Source organism: Festucalex cinctus, chromosome 13, assembly GCF_051991245.1.
Source record: "Festucalex cinctus isolate MCC-2025b chromosome 13, RoL_Fcin_1.0, whole genome shotgun sequence".
In the NCBI taxonomy this organism is placed as follows: domain Eukaryota; kingdom Metazoa; phylum Chordata; class Actinopteri; order Syngnathiformes; family Syngnathidae; genus Festucalex; species Festucalex cinctus.
The window spans coordinates 4072967-4092918 of NC_135423.1; the positions used below are offsets into that span (position 1 = coordinate 4072967).

Genomic DNA, 19952 nt, shown 5'->3' on the forward strand with positions numbered 1-19952 from the left:
AGCCCGTTTGTAACCTGAAATGTTCATAAATCAAGGTAATGTTTCCCAATGAAATGAATGGAAATGCAATTAATCCGTTCCAGCACTAAATCTAAGCTATACTTTTTTCTTCTTTTTTTTCTTTTTTTTTCACCAGTGTGTAGTTAACTTTCAGATCGCATGCGTGGACGGCTATTTTGACCAAAATAAAATGATTTTCGGACTTCTCTTGCCATACCACGTCAATCATTTGTGACTGGTTGATCAAGGATGCGGAGGCGGTACTACATGCAGTACGCAATAGATTTCCACCTTCTGCTGCAGACGACGACAACAATTTCACGTTAAGCCCGTTGCCAAAGATGGTTGCTTAGTCCGCTAGTCCATGCCAAGATCGTTCGTATGTCTAAAATAGTACGTAAATAAAGGAACATTTCTACGAAAACTGTATGCGTAGGTCAAATAATTTGTAAATGGCCGTTCATCTTCTCTCAGCCTCACAATTCATTGTTTTTCACCCATAGACACCTCTCTGCTTTTCATGTTAGTTACACTTTTATAAAAGGTGGTGAAATCCAAAAACTATCCAACTTTGTGTATGATATGCAGATTTGTAAATCTTCCGCGTGGTTTACGCCCCTCCCCATAAAGTCAACTTTTGATGGTTGCTCTCCCCCTTCTGCACTTTTATTGCACTGGAGGTGTAAAATGTTGTTTGGGCCGCAATCTGCCATCCAATATCTGGCCGCCCCGTAAAAAGCGGCCCAATTCCTCGGCGATGGGATGCTCGTCTGGCGACAGATGCGCCGGTAACGGGGAGCGAGACGCCGCAGTAAATTGAAGTCTTAACGTCTTGGAGGGTGTAATCTAGTGTGTTATGAGCTTTCGGAGCTTAATTAACGCTTTTGCAGAGGCGTTGTCAACGTTCGGATGATTTGTGCTCGACTTGGGGAAAATCCTGTGATGTCAGGTCACTTCGAGTAGAGATTAATTTTTTATCTTTCCATTAGGAGCCGTTGAGCGTTTCCACCTTAGAGATCATTGAGGTTTGAATTTTATCAGACAGTATTGTATATCAACAGTTAATTTCGAGTGATGTAAACATGGTTTTGTGATATTTAGTTTCCATTGGATGTTCATAGAACAGGCACACTAACTCAATGCGATTTTTGTATATGAAGTCTTTTTATAACTTGGATCTGCAGATAAGCAACCGACAAGCAGTTTTGCACTTATATGAATTTTTTTTTACCATATTTTATTAATGTCATTGTTGCTAAGAAAGGAATGCTGATGTAAATTATTGACCAGATAACATCTGGCATATTCACAGTATTGCGTTAGAAACTTAGAAAATTTGACTATTTACTAAGGTGTACATGTATCATCACATTAAAATAAAACATTTATGAACCTTCTCAAACTAACTAGAAATGTAAATTAACAATACTTTTGTTTTGATGTAAATTTAAGCAAAAATGTCATCTTCATCCAGAAAATAATTCTCAATCGTGGACTCCCCAAAGTCAAATTTCCTCCAAAATTTGGATTTCAACCTCAAATCGTCTGGAGGAAAATGTGCATCAAAAGATAAAAACTTGGAGTTTAAATATCAGAATCAATAGTGCTGTGTTTTTCGACCAATCAGATTTTAAATACACCTCATAATGACATCAGCATTTTACCTTCTTATGATTGGTTGAGCAAAGCAAAACTGGACAGCCATTTTCAACTAGAAAAATACATCTATAGATATCTGTATATATTATTACATTTAATCATTTTAATTATACTTTATATTACATTTAAAAAGTTTTTGTCACACTATTAGATGACTATTGATTCAAAACTGCTTCTATTGATGTATGTGGCACAGTTGCCTACTGTTATTTATTTTTTTTTTTTTTTATTGAATAGGTCAGGGATGGGCAACTAGTGACCTCAGGCTTGATTTATTTATTTTACAAACCCAAGAAATTCTTCAAAAAAACACTGATAAACATATAAATATAAATTTGCTCAAAAAACGGCAGGAAATGGGGAGAAAAATCACAAATCAACTGGTAAAAATCCAAAATATGAAAAAAAAAAAAAAAAAAAAAGGTGGGGGGGGGGGGGGGGGGGAATGGTGACTATGCAAATCCAGGTGGCGAACTATGAATACTCAAATAACGAATAATGACTGAAAACGACTGTAGTTTCCAAGTTGACCAAACCCCCACTGAAGTATTCATGCAGCAAATGCCCAATGTGAAAACCTATTTTACAAGGTAACAATCCAACTTAACTGCTAACTTTTATCCTTGAAAGATATTTTCTTCTGATGTTGACTCATCACTGTTAATGGACTCCAAACAAGGCCATCTTAAAATGAAATAAAAGCTTGTACGTATTTGGAAGCTTGCAAGGTTAATCTTCCTCCGACAGCCGTCTGCCCGGCGGTCGATCTCTGCGGGGAGGAAGAACATTGGCTCCGTCCATCTCACCGGGAAAGTGATGGAGCGTTCCGACGGGGACATCGCTTTGCTGACACCCCCGCATACCCCCCCCTCCCCCCTCACCACCACCACCTACGGGCCTGCACATGATAGCACTGCGATACCGTGTCTCATCCCGCCCCACTCTCTCGGGGCGCATCCATCATGGCCGACGCATCGCATTCCGGAAGCATTAGTCGACGGGGATTCGCTTTTAATTGCACTGTTGGACGCAATAAAAAGTGGATTAACACTGCACAATGCAGCTACAGCGGAAACTTGAATTGGAAACAAGTTTCCCCATAAGAAATACATATAACCGGTTTCTAGTAACTGTACGGGCAAATTTTTCACATCAACTATTATGTGATTTAACATTAATATTAGATATTGATTTTTTTTTTTAATGGTTATTAGGCTGAGTAAACTTCAGATAACCGATTAATCGGCCGATTAATTTAAAAAAATATAAAATGAATAAAATAGCTTTTTTGCTAAATATCAGCTGATAAAATCAATCAGCTGATTAATCACTCAAATCCTAGTTTTAAAAAAAAAACAAAAAATACTTTTAATTAGGAGTGGGCTAGTACCGATACCAGGTATCGGTATCGGGCCGATACCAGCCTTTTTTCAAGTACAGTGTTCCCTCATTTTCCGCTGGGGTTAGGTTCCAAAAAATACCCGCAATAAATGAAATCCGCACAATTTATACACTTTTCTCATTGAGGCATTTACATGTTCTCCCATTTCTCTCTTGTTCAAACATTGATAATGTTCAAAACTTCATAAATTTTTATAAAATGGGTATATTACTGTAAAAAAATATGCAAAATTGCACTTAAAAAAAATCCGCGATACAGCGAGACCGCGAAAAGTGAACCGCGTTATAGCGAGGGAAGACTGTTCTCGTGACGCAGACGAGTACAAGCGACCGATGGCAGAGGATGAAGACGTTAAATGAGTCCTCCTTGCCTGTAAGTGGCGCTAGCTTGCAGCAGTTTTTCACCAAAACTTCACCGGTTTGGAAATACTTCAAAATTGTGAATCTTAAACTAAAAGAGCATTTTTGTGTTTTATTTTGAGCGTTAAGACTATTGAAGAGTGACTGTGCTGTTTTTTTTTTTGTGTCAAAATTAAAAGAAATATATTTGTTTATAAATATCTTTTAGTGATTTTTTTTTTTTTTTTGTCAAAATGTACTACTGGTATCGGCAGTTGGTATCGGTATCGGTGAGTACCGAGGGTCTGAGTATCGGTCTGAAAAAAAGTGTTATCAAACATCCCTACTTTTAATTGACCAAAACAAAAACAAGCCAAAGAAAAAGCCAGCGTAAACCCCATGAATTAATGAGTGGTATAAGTAAAAAAAAAGTGGTGTACTGTACAAACAGCAGCGTACCGAAGTCTGATCTGACAGCGCGACATGCGACCCACGGACCCGGGAAATTGTCGGCTTAGAAAGCTACAATTATGGAAGGCGGGCATGAGAAAATGGTATTTATTGGCATTATGTGGGTTCACCGTGTCAGCCCGACTCCATTAATTCCTCCAGTGAGGAGTGACTGAGGTGATGAGTCTTAACAGGTGGGATTGGAGGGGCTCCCTTTTGAGCTGTTTGCCTTTGTCAGTCACGGAGACCTTCGTATTGACCGCTCGTGTCCGCCGGGCTGAAGCCATATTAGCGCGGTGGCCGTGAAGACGTTTTGTTGTTGTCTCGAGCGTCTACGAGCGAACGTGCCTTTTAAGGAACGTGTACTTGTGTTCTTAAGGGCCACATTGCTGGTCTGTTTTCCCAAGACTGGATGACTTTTCCCGCATACTTGAACTCTGATTGACAGCCCTAATGATGGATTGTTTGTGATCAATTACCAATTAGGATTATTTGCACCTGAAACAAAAAACAACATTTTTTAATTCATTTGAAAATAAAAACACAAGATTTGTCAAATGAATTTGACTTAGCTATTTTTGCTCGTTATGGATTTATGCGACTTTTCAGACAACTGAAGATTTTTGCTCTAAGGCTATTTTCAATGCTTAAAATTGGTTAATCATGTGTAAAATTAATAGATCATGTGATGACTGACCAATCGTATCGATTTGTGAAAAAAACATGACACTGACAAAATTTGGTTTCCTCCTGACAACAACTAAATTGTCTTCACTTAATAACATTGAAATATTGCATGCACTTTTGAGTTGAACAAACTCTTTTTTCCCTGACTTTTGACTTCAGGATTTGAAATTGTGCGTACAGTGTTCCCTCACTTCCTCGCGGTTTAGTTGTTGCAGCTTCACTCTATCGCTGGGTTTTCATTTGTGACCATAACTTCATCAATTGCGTGTTTACCTCACAGGATTTTGCTGGATTTGTTATTTTTCTTCTTAGTGTAACTAAATGTTTAAAATGGCTTAGCTTAACCAGAATCCAGTGTCACATTGTAGCCAAAGGTACAATCTTTTTGGCGGAATGTACCTTATGGTACTGTAAATCCTTAATTTGGAAAGTGAGGTTAGTTTTTTTTTGCCATGACTACCATTCTTCTCCTTCTCCTTCTTCTTCTTCTTCTTCTTCTACTCCTTCTTCTTCTACTCCTTTTTCTTCTTCTACTCTTTTTTTCTTCTTCTACTCCTTTTTCTTCTTCTACTCCTTTTTCTTCTTCTACTCCTTCTACTACTCCTTCTTCTTCTACTACTCCTTCTTCTTCTATTCCTTCTTCTTCTACTCTTTCTTCTTCTATTCCTTCTTCTTCTACTCTTCTTCTTCTACAACTCCTTCTTCTTCTTCTACTCCTTCTACCTCTTCTTCTACTCCGTTTTCTTCTTCTACTCCGTTTTCTTCTTCTACTCCTTTTTCTTCTTCTACTCCTTCTTCTTCTACTCCTTTTTCTTCTTCTTCTACTCCTTCTTCTTCTTCCTCTTCTTCTTCTTCTTCCTCTTCTTCTTCCACTCCTTCTTCTTCTTCTACTACTCCTTCTACTTCTTCTACTTCTACTCCTTCTACCTCTTCTTCTACTCCTTTTTCTTCTTCTACTCCTTTTTCTTCTTCTACTCCTTTTTCTTCTTCTTCTTCCTCTTCTTCTTCCACTCCTTCTTCTTCTTCTACTACTCCTTCTTCTTCTTCCTCTTCTACTCCTTCTTCTTCTTCTACTCTTTTTTTCTTCTTCTACTACTTCTCCTTCTTCTTCTTCTCCTTCTTCTTCTTCCAATTGACAAAAATCAGTTTGACTGTACCCTTTGTTGATGTGTGACAAGCACAATAGGGAATATGAAAATTTATCAAGTAACATATCGACCATCCAAACGACTTATTGCACACCACCACAGTTTTAATGCCGTGTCGTTACCTAAAGGGAGCGCAACGCTGATTTTAGTTTAGCTGAGCCGCACTTGGGATAATTCTGTAAATCATGACAATAAACGCACCCCCGTTTGCCCTCGCAGGCCACCTTGAAAGCAACCTGTTATTTACAAGTTGTCTTCTCGCCAATAAAGCCACGTCCGGGGGTGACGGCGCGTCATCTGCCGGGTGTCGCCGGCCGGCTGGACGCCCCCATTCCGAGCGGCGCTTTGATGATCGCTTGTGATGGCCGGCCCAGGTGCCGGAATAACATTAGACCTGCAGGACAGGTGGCGCGGCGGCAAAGGAGGGCTCGGAGGCTCAATAATGAGGGAGACGGCAGATAGAGCCCCATCTGTTTCCGCGCGCCGCACGTCCCATCCGTTACGTCGCGGCGCCCGAGTCACAGACGAGCAAACATCTCCTGGAAGCGCTCGAGGGGCCTTGCAGGACGTCGCAGCTACTTTCGAGTCACCTGATTCGTGCTGGATGCTGTTCGACAAATGCCGACCTTCATTTTTATTTTTTATTTTTATTTTTGCACGGAAATGATGATAAACACAAATATAGCGTTTCCATTCACAACACAAATATGCATACTGAGAGATCATCATAACTTTAGTGTACATATTTTCAATGAGTAAAAATATCTTTCTTTGTGTATCATAACGAAGATCATCATGAATAGCTGGATTGCTGTAAAGACACCAACTCCCAAAGAATGTACACTAGCACCGAAGCAAAGCAAATGATTATGTTGGAGAAGGTTACCTTTAGAATGGAAAATAATGACTTGAATGAAACAGCTACTGGCAAATCATCTCATTATAATACGTATTTGTGTTGCAATGTTATCTTGTGGGATGTGCTAAGAGTGATAAAAAAAAAAAGAAGCTCATCCTCGGTGATTATCCTGTGGTGTGGGGTGTGTTAGGAGTAATTAATCCTCTGTGGTTATCCTGTATTGTGATTTTCTTATAGGGTTTGGGTGTGTTAAGATTATGTCAACCTGAACGATTGGCCTGTGGTGTGGGGGGTGTTCAGTGATTTTTTATTTTTATTTTTTAAACGGTCATCCTAACATTTAGGATGATCCTTTTAATAATTGTCACTCGTAGCTAGCCTGCACCACAGATTAGTCACTGTTTCTTTCTGTGTTTTTAAGTTCACTCTTGGGGGCGAGGGGGATGTTAATGATTTTTTTTTTTGTTTGTTTGTTTTTTAATGATCAATTTAAATGATTGTCCTGTGGGGCATGGTAAGAGATTTTTTTTTCCACAAAGATCATCCTAAGTGATTACCTTTTTTTTGTGGGATGTGATGAGTGATTATTTATCAAAAGATCTTCCTAAGTGATTGTCCTGTGGTATGGGGTATGTTAATGATTTTTATTTATTTTTTTTAATGATCAAATTAAGTGATTGTCCTGTGGGCCATGGTGTGGTAAGAGTTTGTTTTTTTTCCACAATGATCATCCTAAGTGATTATCCTTTTTTTGTGGGATGTGATGAGTGATTATTTATCAAAAGATCATCCTAAGTGATTATCATGTGGTGTGGGGTGTGTCAAGAATAAATCAACCTGAATGATTGTCTTTCAGTGTGGCTGTGTAAAGATTGATTTTTCTTCCCCGGTTTAGGCAAAACAATCTTAAATGTTAAACCTGTTCAATATTTTCCATCATCACCGTCTCCACATGGTCACTTGCTGCTGATAAGAAAATGGTCTCTCCATCGTGGTTTTATGATCAATCACTCGTGAGGGGAAAAACCATCATCCATTCATTTTAAAAAACGAGCACTTCCAAAAAAGAAAAAAAAAATGCCGCCGCCGCCTTGAATTTACGCAGTGGAGGCGTCATGAATAATCCAAATCGTCCACGTGGATCAATTGGCAAAGTATTGCCTGGTTTGAACCCGCTTCTTCCTGGAGTTCTCTCCCTGGTAGTCCGTCTCTCTTTAGGCCTCCGTCTCGCAGCTTTTATTGCATTTAATCGATCAGCGGCACACCTCCAATAAAGCCTTCACTTTGTGCTAAATTTCAGTTTTGCTCACAAAGGGTCCGTTTTCTTAAAGGTGCAAAAATGGACGCAAATTTGGAAGTGGATGCACTAACCACATGAAAGATTTATTTGAAACCCTAACACCATCTTAAAACCCCAACCCGTGTTTGAAACCCAAACCCAAGCATGAAAGCCCTTCTTTGAAAACTCAATTCTGGTTTGTATTCTTATTTTGAAACCTTAGCACTGTCTTGAAACCCTAATCTGAAATCCCAACATCTGTTTGAAACCCAAATCCAAGCATGTGACCTTTCTTTGAAATCCTAATCCTGTCTCAAATTCTTATTTTGAAAACCAAACACCGTCTTTGAAACCCTAACCCAAACATGAAACCATTTTGTGATACCATAACGCTCCCTTGAACCTTACTTTAAAACCTTAATCCCCTTTTGAAAACCTAACACTGTCTTGAAAACCTAATATGAAATGGTAACCCCTGTTTGAAACCCTAACCTGAGAATAAAAGCCTTCTTCTACTTTTAAATTATAACACTGCCTTGAAACCCCAATTTAAAACCTTAATTCTGTCTTGATTCCCTAAACTATTACCACTCTGAAGCCCTAATCTGAAACGCTGACCCATTTGAAACCCTATCTCAAACATGAGATCCTTCTTTGTAACTCTAACTTGAGTTTAAAACACTTGTTGACCTTCTGAAAATAAACAAATGACAAAGTCTCAATTCTTTCCAATGTTTTGAATCAATTCCCACCGCAAAATGTAAACGACACTAGTTGCGAGTATTGCAAATGCTCACCCAAATTCCGGTTTGTAAGAGAACAGGTGTGACCTGTTACGGCTTTGTGTTTTTCATTTCGCCTTTTTGCTTTCTTTCCACGCCTTCCAGCAAGTGTCAGGTCGCCACGTGGCCGCCTGCCGCCACGCTCACTTCCTGTCTTGGTGGCCGCGGGGCAGCCGTGCTGTTGCGTCTGTCGTCACCAATTTGAGTACCCGCCACTTTGCTTGGTTAAAAAAAAAAAAAAAACTTATCACAGACTCGACTCGACTTGAGCTACATTTGACTTGACGTGCCTTGCCTGCTCACATTTGCTTGTCCCGACTGCAGTATTGGAGAGTGGAGAGTTTTCTCCCCCGTGCGTTTCCATGGCAACGCTAGCCGCTAGCAATCGGTATAGCCTGCACCTGTGTTAGCGGCGGCTGTAAAGAAAAGCTGACGTTGTGTTTGCGGAGGCAGCTCGTGTCTTTTCATGTGCTGAGCCAACACAGTGCAAGAGGTCATGGGGGATCGTTCCTCTCGGCTAAAAGCCGGGCTCGCGTGTCTGCATTTTTGATTTATTTTTTACCATTTTTTTTTGGGAGACGCTAGCTACTTTTGTCTTGGTGTTTTCTGTTTCAGTGGGAGATGTTTGCCCACAAAAAGTGGAGGCCGCCTTCAAACGGTCCCAACAGATTGACGTGCTTCCTCGTTACCAGCACTTTATGGAAATTGCACAGTCAAAACTGTCAACGGAGTCAAAAAGGTCAAGCAAAAGAGGAGACTGGAAGTCCAAAACACTGGAAAATGCAGAAATGATGTGCGTTGCTTCAAGCTGGAACCTCTGAAATCGGCGTTGAGACTTGTCTGAATCCCAAACTAATTGTTTATAACCCAAGCATGAAACCATAATCCTTGCCTGAAACCGTAAACCTCTATGAAAGCCCAATTTGAAACCCTGCTTTAACCCCCCATTGAAACTAGTGTTGTTCCGATACCGTTTTTTTGGCTCCCGATACCAATACCGATACCCAGCTTTGCCGTATCGGCCGATACCGATACCATACCGATACTTAAGTTTTTTTTTTCCTCAACATGAAAAAGCTGTCCTGCCATTGGTTCAGAGCATTCAAGAGCCAATAGGATATCTTAGATCAGCATGCAGTGAACATGTGCACCAGCAAGACACAAAATGCTGCATCCAAAATCCTATATTAGCGTTGGAATTAATGGTATCGGCATGTTACTTGTGAGTAGTCACCGATACTGATACCACTGTTTTAATGCAGTATCGGTATCGGAACAACACTAATTGAAACGCACCACCAAGTTTGAAACCCTAATCGAAAACCCTAATCGCTGTTTGAAACCCAAGATCACAAATCATCTTCGTTTTAGTTGATTTGCTTTTGAATTGATTCAGTTTTTTCATGTTTTCCCAGTCTCCCTTTTTCATGTGTGTCTCGTCAGACCGGTCCCTTCGGTCTACCAATCAGCTCTGTCAGCCACCCATGTCTTGTTGAGTTGAGTTGAGTGTTTTGGATTTTAAAACTTTCTTTTTTGGGGCTTTGTTGATTCTGATTTTGGATCCCCCATCCGCCCGAGCATTTTTGCAGAGTTGATTCTTTACGCTTACCCTTGTTGAGAAATCTAATGTTGGCTTGAAACCCTACTTTGAGACTACCATCTTTGCTCGAAACCTTAAACTTGTCTTAATCCCTAAATACGTTTTTTCTTACAATGTGATTGTAACCCGGTGTAACGGTCATAAAAATACAGGCTACAGACACCGAATTGGACCTGCAAGTGCAAATCCGGTTTAAGATGAAAGTTTTCCGACCTTCAAGGCAGAATGGATGCTGATGTGAGAGGTGATGAAGTGTGTGTGCGCGCATGCGTTTGAAAATTCAAGTGAGTCACTTGAAGTTGAAGTATGATCCAGTGTGCGAGCAGCCATTGCTTGTCCATCGATATTGATAGTGCTGCCATTTACTTGAAGGGTTCCCCACCAATGACAAGTGCTTCTCTCTGTTCGTCAGCACGTTACGTTGACCTTCTTCATCCATCCCGTTCCAACAGCTTCTCTCTTTCTAGACATTTGTCAGTCCGTTTGGCTTTCAACAATTTTCCTGACACCTTACGGAATGACGCCTTATGTCTGAAAAACATAAATGGGGGGGCCCAAGATGGTGGTTAACTCATTCACTCCCAGCCATTTTCACATTTCGCAATCCCATTCGCTCCCGGCTGTTTTACTGAATTTTGACTGTTTTTGCAAGGCCCACAAAATATTGTGTTCTTTTGCTATAAAAGCATGGAACCTATCAGAAGAAAAATTAAAGTCTCTTCTTTCATCAGGAAAAGAAAGTAGGTTTCTATCTGTTTCCGTTTTGCAGCAATTAGCATTAGAAGAGAGCTAAGTTTCATCAGTTTTCACAAATCTATTTAAAATTGTAAGTAATTGAGCTTTTTTTCTACATGGCCCTGGTTGATCTCCTTTGCTCTGCTGCCACCTGCTGGCCGTTTGTGTAATAACTACCATTTCTGCAACCGTTCTTTGCAGTTGAGAGGCTGCATCAAAGCCTTCTGTATGCTCTCGCATTAAAAAAAAAACAAAAAAAAACATATAAATACGTCTTTGGGACACTTAAAACATTTTAAAAAAAAACGTATTTACACGTTATTGGGAGCAAATGAGTTAATGATCGCTTTGGCCCTAAATTGACTAACCTTAACCCTTGTTTACAACCCACAACTCTGGCTTGAAACTTTATTTTAAAATCCAACCTTGCCTTGGGAGCGCAATTAGAAACTTTAAACCTGCTTTAAAACCTGACTTTGAAAAACTAATCCATATTAATTAAATTTAATCCATAACCCTGTTTTAATACTAATTTGAAACCCAAACCCTGTATTGAACCCCTAAAACCCTCATTTGAAACTGTAAACCTGCCTTGGAAACCTAGTTTGAAATCCCAATCATGTCTTTGAAATCCTAACTCTGCTTTGCTTTGAACCTGAACCCGAATCCTTGTTTGAAATCCTTAAACCCTGTCACGGAACACTTGAACGTCCCCAAATGAACGTCCCCTGGTGTCAGCTCCACAATGCTGTGTTTTGTTTTGTTTTTAACTCTCCTGACTTCATGCCTTAATATGAAGCTCACAAATGTCGAGCTGTGAAAGCAATTCCCGGCCTCGGTCGTCATCCAGCAAATAAATGCAGCATATTGCCAACTCGGAGCCCCAATTCAGAACATATTAGCCTCCCAGCTGAGCAGGTCGAAACCAAGTGCTTTACGCATGAGGGCAAATTGTCGTTTCAGGAAATCATTGGACTTACAATGTTGGGTCAAATCGACATGCGAGTGCTTTTGCATTTAGGCTGCTTTCCGACATTACTAGGCAAAAAATTGCGGCTCAGTATCGTCCTTGTATGAAAATATGGAGTCTCACAGCTGGCCGAAACAGTTTGAGCACCTTCTGACGTGGTGAATAAATAATATCCGAATAATGTCGAGCGATTTTTTTTTTCGTCTGATTTGGTGCCATGTCAATAATGGGAATGATTCCGTGTGGTAACAAACGCGGCTCAGCTGGACTGAAGCGTCCGCGGCGTAAAACATCAAGCAGGTAACGCTGAGTGACGGACAAACCGCAGGAGCTCCACTTGGACTTGCTTTCTTGTCAGCATGTTTGCCTTGTTGGAGTACCTAAAGGAAAGTTGACGTAACTATCTGGCAATCATTTCAAACAGATTGGCCACGTCGGAGAAATGTTTTGTTTTCTGGGTTGAAAATGTTTGGTCACACAACTCATGTAATGTTGTGTAACCACTCATTTATTTACTGGTAACGTAACATTTATTGGTTGTGATATTCACATAATGAAAATGATTCCTAAAAAATATCAGGAAGAATCGATTGTTAGGCATTCCATTGATTATGTTAGATCAGGGGTGTCCAAACTACGGCCCGGGGGCCATTTGCGGCCCGCCGTCCATTTTTTTAGTGGCTCGCGACAGACGCTAAAAATGGCATTTGACTCAGTTCAAATAAAATAAAAACAAAAATGTTTGGAGATGGTCAAAGTAAGAAGGGAGGGTGCTATTAAAGTTGATTTTAGTTAACTAAAACTAATGACAAATTAAAATTCAAAACTACAATTTCATTAACGAAATAAAATAAAAACGAAGATGCTTTTTTAAAAAAAAGAAACCTAACTGAAACTACATTTTATGTTTACAAAACTAACTAAAATAAAATTAACTATAATTATAGCAAACATGTCCTTCGTTTTAGATTTTGGGAATTAAATTAATGCATGAGCCTTTGGGGATGATTTTAAATGTGATTTTTAGTAGATTTTATTTAATTTTTTTAATATAAACCGGAATAATGACATTGCGCCCATGGTGTTTTTTTTAAATATTGCGCACAAGTAATACACATAAAAATAATACAACTAAAAACTAAAACTAACACTGTAACTAACTAAACTAAAACTAAGCATTTATTAAAGAACTAAAACTAATAAAAAACTAACAGAACCACCCTGAAAACTAATTAAAACTAACAAAAAAAAAAACAAAAAAAACTCAAAACAAAATGAAAACTAAAATGAAAAATTCCAAAACTGTAATAACACTATTCCCATATTACAAATAAATTGGTTTATATACTGTAGCATTTTTATAAATATACAAAAACACAAATAATTTATAGTTTGATTTTAACTTAATCTTCATATTATCTGACTGACCTCCAAAGGAAATGTAAAACTTTCAGGTATTGAAACAATAATATAAACAAAAAGTTTCAGATATTGTGCACTTATCGTTCGTATGTCAGCACACGCATATGACAATGCTGAACTGCTCTTGTACAGCCCTCAACTGTTGTGTGCTATCTCCTAAATAAAACATAAAAATCTGATGTAAATGGTAAGAATCAAGCTAACTACCAATAAAACTAGCTAAAATCATGTCCTCAATATCAGATAAATGTCCTGACAGTATTGTAGGCTTTATTTATTTATTTATTTATTTATTTATTTATTCAATTTTCATAATACATAACATCATATCGTAACAGTTTCATAACAGGCTAAAAAAAAAAAGGTACTACAGTGTTGTCATAACCATGCTAGCCCGCTAATGTAGCATTACTTGGCTAAGCCATATTTACAGTCATCCACGATTACTAAAATTAATCTGACTTTGTGTGAGATAAACTAAGCACACAATTAACCACACCAGTTCATTTTTAATACATTGTACATACATAATACATTTTAATACATAATCTATTGTGCTCGTGAGCTAACAGTACTACTGCAGTGTTGTCTAGACTGTCTTAACGCGCCAATACTGGCGACTTCTCACGTGGTAAAACGAAGCAATGAAACGTAATCAAAATAGTCTCTGAAGAGGCAGTCGATCATTCTCAAACATCTCGCAGAATTAAAAGTTATGTGCGTACGGTTGGATTTTCAATATTCAACACTCATTTATTTAGCATTTTATGAGCAGGTTGTATAAGAAGATTAAGTATGTAGTCAGGAAAATGCAAAGTGTACAGATACGGATTATGTGATGTGTGCGAGCCGCATAATGATGAATCGTAGAAGGTGAACTATTTTCTATTGCAGACGAGTCAAGTGTGCGCGCGTGTGCGTGTGCATGTGCGAGAGAGTGAGTAATGGAGTGTGTTTCTGAAGCAGCGTGTCACAGGGATGAGCGCAACGTGTTGTCTGTAAGCATCCTTTTCACTGTCACTCACACAAAAATGATCATTTGGAAATGTTATCTTGTTCACTTTCCCCCGAAATACAAATTATATTGGCATAATATTTGAATGGAAACAATGGTACTGTTACAACATTGAAATGATAATAAGCACCTTTCCCCACAAAGTGAAAGGAATAAGATTGACTATGCCAATAAAAGTTTTCTGAAGACTCTACGTTGTCTATATATTGTATGTAGTGTTTACAAAAACACTTTCATTGAATGTTAGAAATGATCTGTTTACAAATTCTGTTTACAAAATTGGCTCGTAATTCAGCTTACCGGTAATTAAGTAACATTTGATGTTTACCAAACATAATTAACTTCCAAAAAAAAGTTAACAAAAATACATTTTTTCTTTCACTGGAGACTAAAATGCTGCATTAGATGTAAAAAAAAAAAAAAAAAATGTATTTTTTGGAAAACTGGATGTTGTTTTTGATGTTAGCAAGGAGATGCATGCTGGGCACTATAGTCTTCATAAAATCAATACATTGGAATATAAACCCAGTAGTCAGGGGTCAATTTGTGGAGCACTGAGTTCAAAGCAAACATGGTGCATCAGCATTTAGCTGTTATGCTGCAGACAACTGTAATAAACTGTCAATACAACTGAAGCTTTTTAATGAAATTGTTGTGCCTTTCAAATGTTTGTATTTTAATTTTTCCAAGCGCATTGAGTGTGAAATGCGCTATGTACTCTAAACCTGCCTTGATTGTCTTTATGATTACAAAAATGTATTTTATGTTCACAGAATTCAATGCGTTGTTAAGGGAACGCGTGCGTTAGTTTCACTGTTTTCACTGATTACGTTGTCTTTATAGTTTACAAAAACAAGCACCTTAGCGTCATTAAAGATTCTGTATTCTTTTGATATCCTCTGCTTTCAAACCTTGGCGTGTTTATTTGTTTTGTTTTTTTTAGCCTTTACATGGTGACAATAATGCTATCAGAGCAAAAACAAACATTTCTGTTTGGCTTAACTGTGCAGTGGGCTTTTTTTTATATTGATGCATGTGTTCTCACAAACCACATCTCAGTTACCTGCCGTTTACCAGCCGACTCTGCTTTCTAATACCGGCTTCGCCATTCCGCCCGAGGGCGCGAGCACGTGAGCGGAATGTGATGACACGATCCCAATCCGTGGGTTAGTTACATACACACCAGTCGTCTCGGGAGACTTTTGTCATGCCACGCTGACGGAAGGTGACGGCCAGATTGTGCCTCGCGCTGCGTTTGAGGACACTTCTCAGTTGGAGGAATGGCCAAAAAAAGATTGGTTGTCCGGTTCGATTAGTTCTTTTTTTTTCTCTCTCATTCCGTTCTTATCTGGCTGCCGTTGACGAACTTTGTTTCGGCACACATATGGCACTCAATTTGTCTCGTGAGCCATCTCGATTAATCCTGCGCGTCGTTGATGGAAGTTCTCCGAGGATGTTCTTCAACCGCCACGTAAGAGTGGGACTCGACTTGATGCCTGGTAAATCTCATTTTAGGCTAACTAACTGTCATACATGTGTAAAAAAAGTAGCACACATTAAATAAAAATCTATGTTCATATCTTGTGCAGGTTTTGGTCCACTTTTTTTTTTCTTTTATGTGTTAAAAAGGGGTTGTCTGCCGGATTCACTCAGGAAAATGCACTTATTAAATACAGGATGTACACACTTTAACTTTCTCTCAGTCTACACGTCTATGTTTTTGTTAATGTTTTGTGGTAATTTCGTCCTAAACCACCACCCCCCCAGCCTGTATTTTGCCATTTTGTGTTTGTTTTGTAAACAGCAGGACGTTTCTGTGGGAAGACAGTGTTTACACCCCTCCAGCCAATCGCAGAGCGGGGGGGAGTGGCGTGTCGCAAACGGGGCCGGGCGAACGTGTCAGCTGCGTGACGTCACTCCCGCGGCAATTTGAAAGCACGCACGGATTGATTTTTTTTTTTTCACTCACTCACTCACAGAAGTTTACATGTGTGAATGAGTGAGTAAAAAAAAAAAAAAAAACAATCTGTGCGTGCTTTCAAATTGCCGCGGGAGTGACGTCACGCAGCCGACACGTTCGCCCGGCCCCGTTTGCGACGCACCACCCCCCTGCTCTGCGATTGGCTGGAGGGGTGTAAACACTGTCTTCCCACAGAAACGCCCCGCTGTTTACAAAACAAACACAAAATGGCGAAATACAGGCTGGGGGCGGGTTTAGGACGAACTCACCAACAGAAATGAAGACAAGCCCTGATATGTAAGTTGAGAAGTAGTTTGATTGTTTAAATCCTGTATTCAAAAAGTGCCTTTAAATAAGTGCCTTTTCCACAAAAGTTTTCCCTTCTGGTTGTTTTGAATGAAAACAAATGACTTTTTCCATCCTATGTTTGAGCAATAACACTGGGAAAAGTGCTGCATGTGTGAAAATGTAGTGAGAAAACAGGACACGCATACACGACCAGTGTTGCTTACACACTGGGCCGCCTCTCAAAGCGCCTCCTCTGCAAACGTGTCACCGTCGTGATGATCGATGGCCGCACTTCTCACGTATCAGCAGAGAGGAAGTCGTCGTTTCGACATTGATCGCGTCAAATCAAAAGTCGTTGCTATTTTTGACCGGCGCGGGGCTGATAAGAAGCCCAAAAAAAAGGTCGTCCTTGGCGACGACATCAACGCGAGCAAAACAATGTCAACAGCGCTCTCTCGGCCGCTTTGCAGGCGTGAAGCCTTCCAGCTGTTTGTTCTCTTGACTAATTATCTTAAGTATTAAGTATTTATGAATAAATTATTATCATTATCATTAATGTGGCAAAATGTTTAGAGATAGACCGCTATGGATTTTTTTCAGGGCCGATGCTGATTTTTAGTAGTCAAGGAGGCTGATAACCGATATTTGAAGCCAATATTCATTTTCAGCAAAAAAAAAAAAAAAAAATTAAAATAAATAAAACTTTGTTGACTTTGTTGTAATGTCTTAAAGCATTAATACATATTGAACAATTTTTTTATACTTTTCAAAATATCGTTTATTTGTTTTTTTTTTTTTTTTTTTTTTTTTTTTTTATCCTAGATAACATACTGTACAGGGAGTCCTCGAATTAAGGCGCACTCGACCTCGACGTTGCTACTTGTCAAGCTTTGTTGTTATGTAAAAAAAAAAAAAAAAAAAACATCTTTGCACAAGACAGTACATGATATGCTGTCAGCTACATAAGAAAAACAAGACATTGAATTAATTTTTGGCATGTTTGACTTGCTTGTGTTGTATGTTCATGTTGCCATGGATTTAAAATGTTCTATTAAAGATAGTGCATAATATGCTGCATTAAAAAAATAATATTGACTACAGAATTGGAGACAATGACATGCTTGGTGTGTGGATAGTCATGTTTTAAGGATTTTGTTACCAACTGTTCACGATATGCTGCTTAGATAAAGAAAAAGACGATGTTGGACTAGTACTATTTTCTTATCATTTTCACTGATATAAACGTGTTACTCAAAAAGTGCATGATAAGCTGCTGGCTGCTTAAGAAAAAAGATGGTGTACCCCAAATCTATGGAAAAAATGAAGTAATCACCTGATGAAACTCTTTGAGGACTAAGTCTTGCTGGCAGGCTTGATATGTTGTTGTCATGGAAACAAGCTCATTTATTCAAGAAAGTGCATGATATGCTGCTTGTTACGTAAGGAAAATACAACTTTGGACTTGGCTAACTTTCCCATCGCATGCTCGACAAGTCATACTTCAATGTTATTGTGAAATTAAGATTTCATTGGTTAAGAAAGTGCATGATATGCTGCTTACAACCAGATTTGAGTCCGGATTTGGACAATTATGTAAACAAATAGAGGGGACCTTGCACTCCCTGGAAAAATCACACATAGCGTTTGTTAACATGAAGTTTTGCTTGTGACAAAAGGTTACCGTATACTGTATTAAATGCAAATGTGTATTTCCTCCCATCTGATAATTATCACTGTGTCGTTCCCCGCCACGCTTCCTATCTAACCTGCTGTTTTCTCGCTTTGCCCCCCCCTCACGCTATCAGTGGACGGGACAAAAAGCAAACCCAGAGGTGAGTTATTGCCTCCATTTTCTTGCCACATGATTTATGTTGCACACCGCTAGCAATAAAGCGCACGTGTTCTCGGCCTTTATATCCTCCCCCGGCCCACCTCCGGAGCCGAGGGGGCATTAGCGTATGGCACTCGTGGCGAAGCCTTTCGTTTTTCTTCACTTCACTCTTATTCTGCTGCAAGAGAGGCTTGCTGATGCTCGCAGTAGAGCCTGCATGGAATGGCGCTAGATATGTCATTTTGTCATTATGCCCTCATGAGGTGACACAATAATCAGAAAACATGTTTTTTTTCTGTTGTTTTTGTCCAAAATTAACACAGATGGATGGAAAAGGTGTGCAAGTGTACAAGAAACTGTGCAGCAACGCAACATAATATGTGTCCATTTTAGTGATTTGTCATTTTCACAAGGAACAGGGTCAAAAATCACGTTGCTACAAACCATATTGAGTCATATCTCATTTGAGAAGCCATGGCGGGGGCTTGCTAGATATGTCATTATTTTGTCATTATGCCCTCTTGAGGTGACACAATAACCAGAAAACATGTTTTTTTTTCTGTTGTTTTTGTCCAAAATTAACACAGATTGATGGAAAAGGTGTGCAAGTGTACAAGAAACTGTGGACCAACATAAAAGCCAGAGAAATATCAATTACAACATAATATGTGTCCATTTCAGTGGTTTGTCATTTTCACTAGGAAGAGGGTCAAAAATCACTTTGCTACAAACCATATTGAGTCGTATCTCATATGAAAGGCCACAGCGAGAGCATTACAGGACTATAATTATTTTGTTAATTTGACCTCATTTCGTGACAGAATGAGCAAAAGACATGTTTTTTTGTTTTGTTTTTTTGTTGCTTTTTTTTAATGTTTTTGTCCAAAACCAAAACATGGAAGGAGAAAATGATTTATACCGTGATTAATGCTGCAAGAATATATACAAAGATTTATTGGTTAATGTAAAACTCAAGTTTCCATTTAATTCTAATTTTCACTGGCAATGTTATTTATTTTATGTATTTATTTATTTAGTCTGTCTTCATATGATGATGCAATGACATTTGTTTTTTTTTTTTACTGTAATTCAAAGCCTCTACCACTTATCCCATCTTTAAGGGACTACCTGTTTCCTATAAATTTCAATATTGAATTTAGGTGTCAAAAGTGTTTATTATACGCATGATTCCACTTTTCCGTAATTCACCAATGAAGTGCATTTTGCAGAGTTGCCCTTCTTCTGGTTTCTGATTGGCTAAAATGACTATTACCTTTAAAGTTGTGTTTTAGAATCACAGCCTCAAAATATATCGCTTGTTTTTTTTTTCAGTAGAAATCCATCCTCCTTTATAGCAGATTGTGTAATATAGTTCACCAGGAGACAATACTGTTTTTCTGACCCACTTTCCGATGTGGCTATATTGTCTTTTTTTTTTTTTTCTTCCCTTGCTGCACAGACTTAAAAAAAAAAAAAAAAAAGACAATGATAAGAAGTAGCCCTCCTCCCCACGGGAATATTTATTGC

At 38.8% G+C, this 19952-nt stretch overlaps 1 protein-coding gene across 2 annotated transcripts in view; it reads left to right on the forward strand.

Moving 5' to 3' along the window:
* Positions 1–19952, forward strand: part of cadm2b (cell adhesion molecule 2b) — a 120375-nt gene that overhangs the window by 64001 nt on the left and 36422 nt on the right. The window contains exon 3 of one of the 2 annotated variants that reach the window (XM_077541058.1): positions 18400–18426. The exons of the other annotated variant lie outside the window; for it this stretch is intronic. Within the exon in view, the coding sequence (XP_077397184.1) occupies positions 18400–18426 (27 nt within the window). The remainder of the gene's footprint in view (positions 1–18399; positions 18427–19952) is intronic. 2 annotated transcript variants of the gene reach the window in all.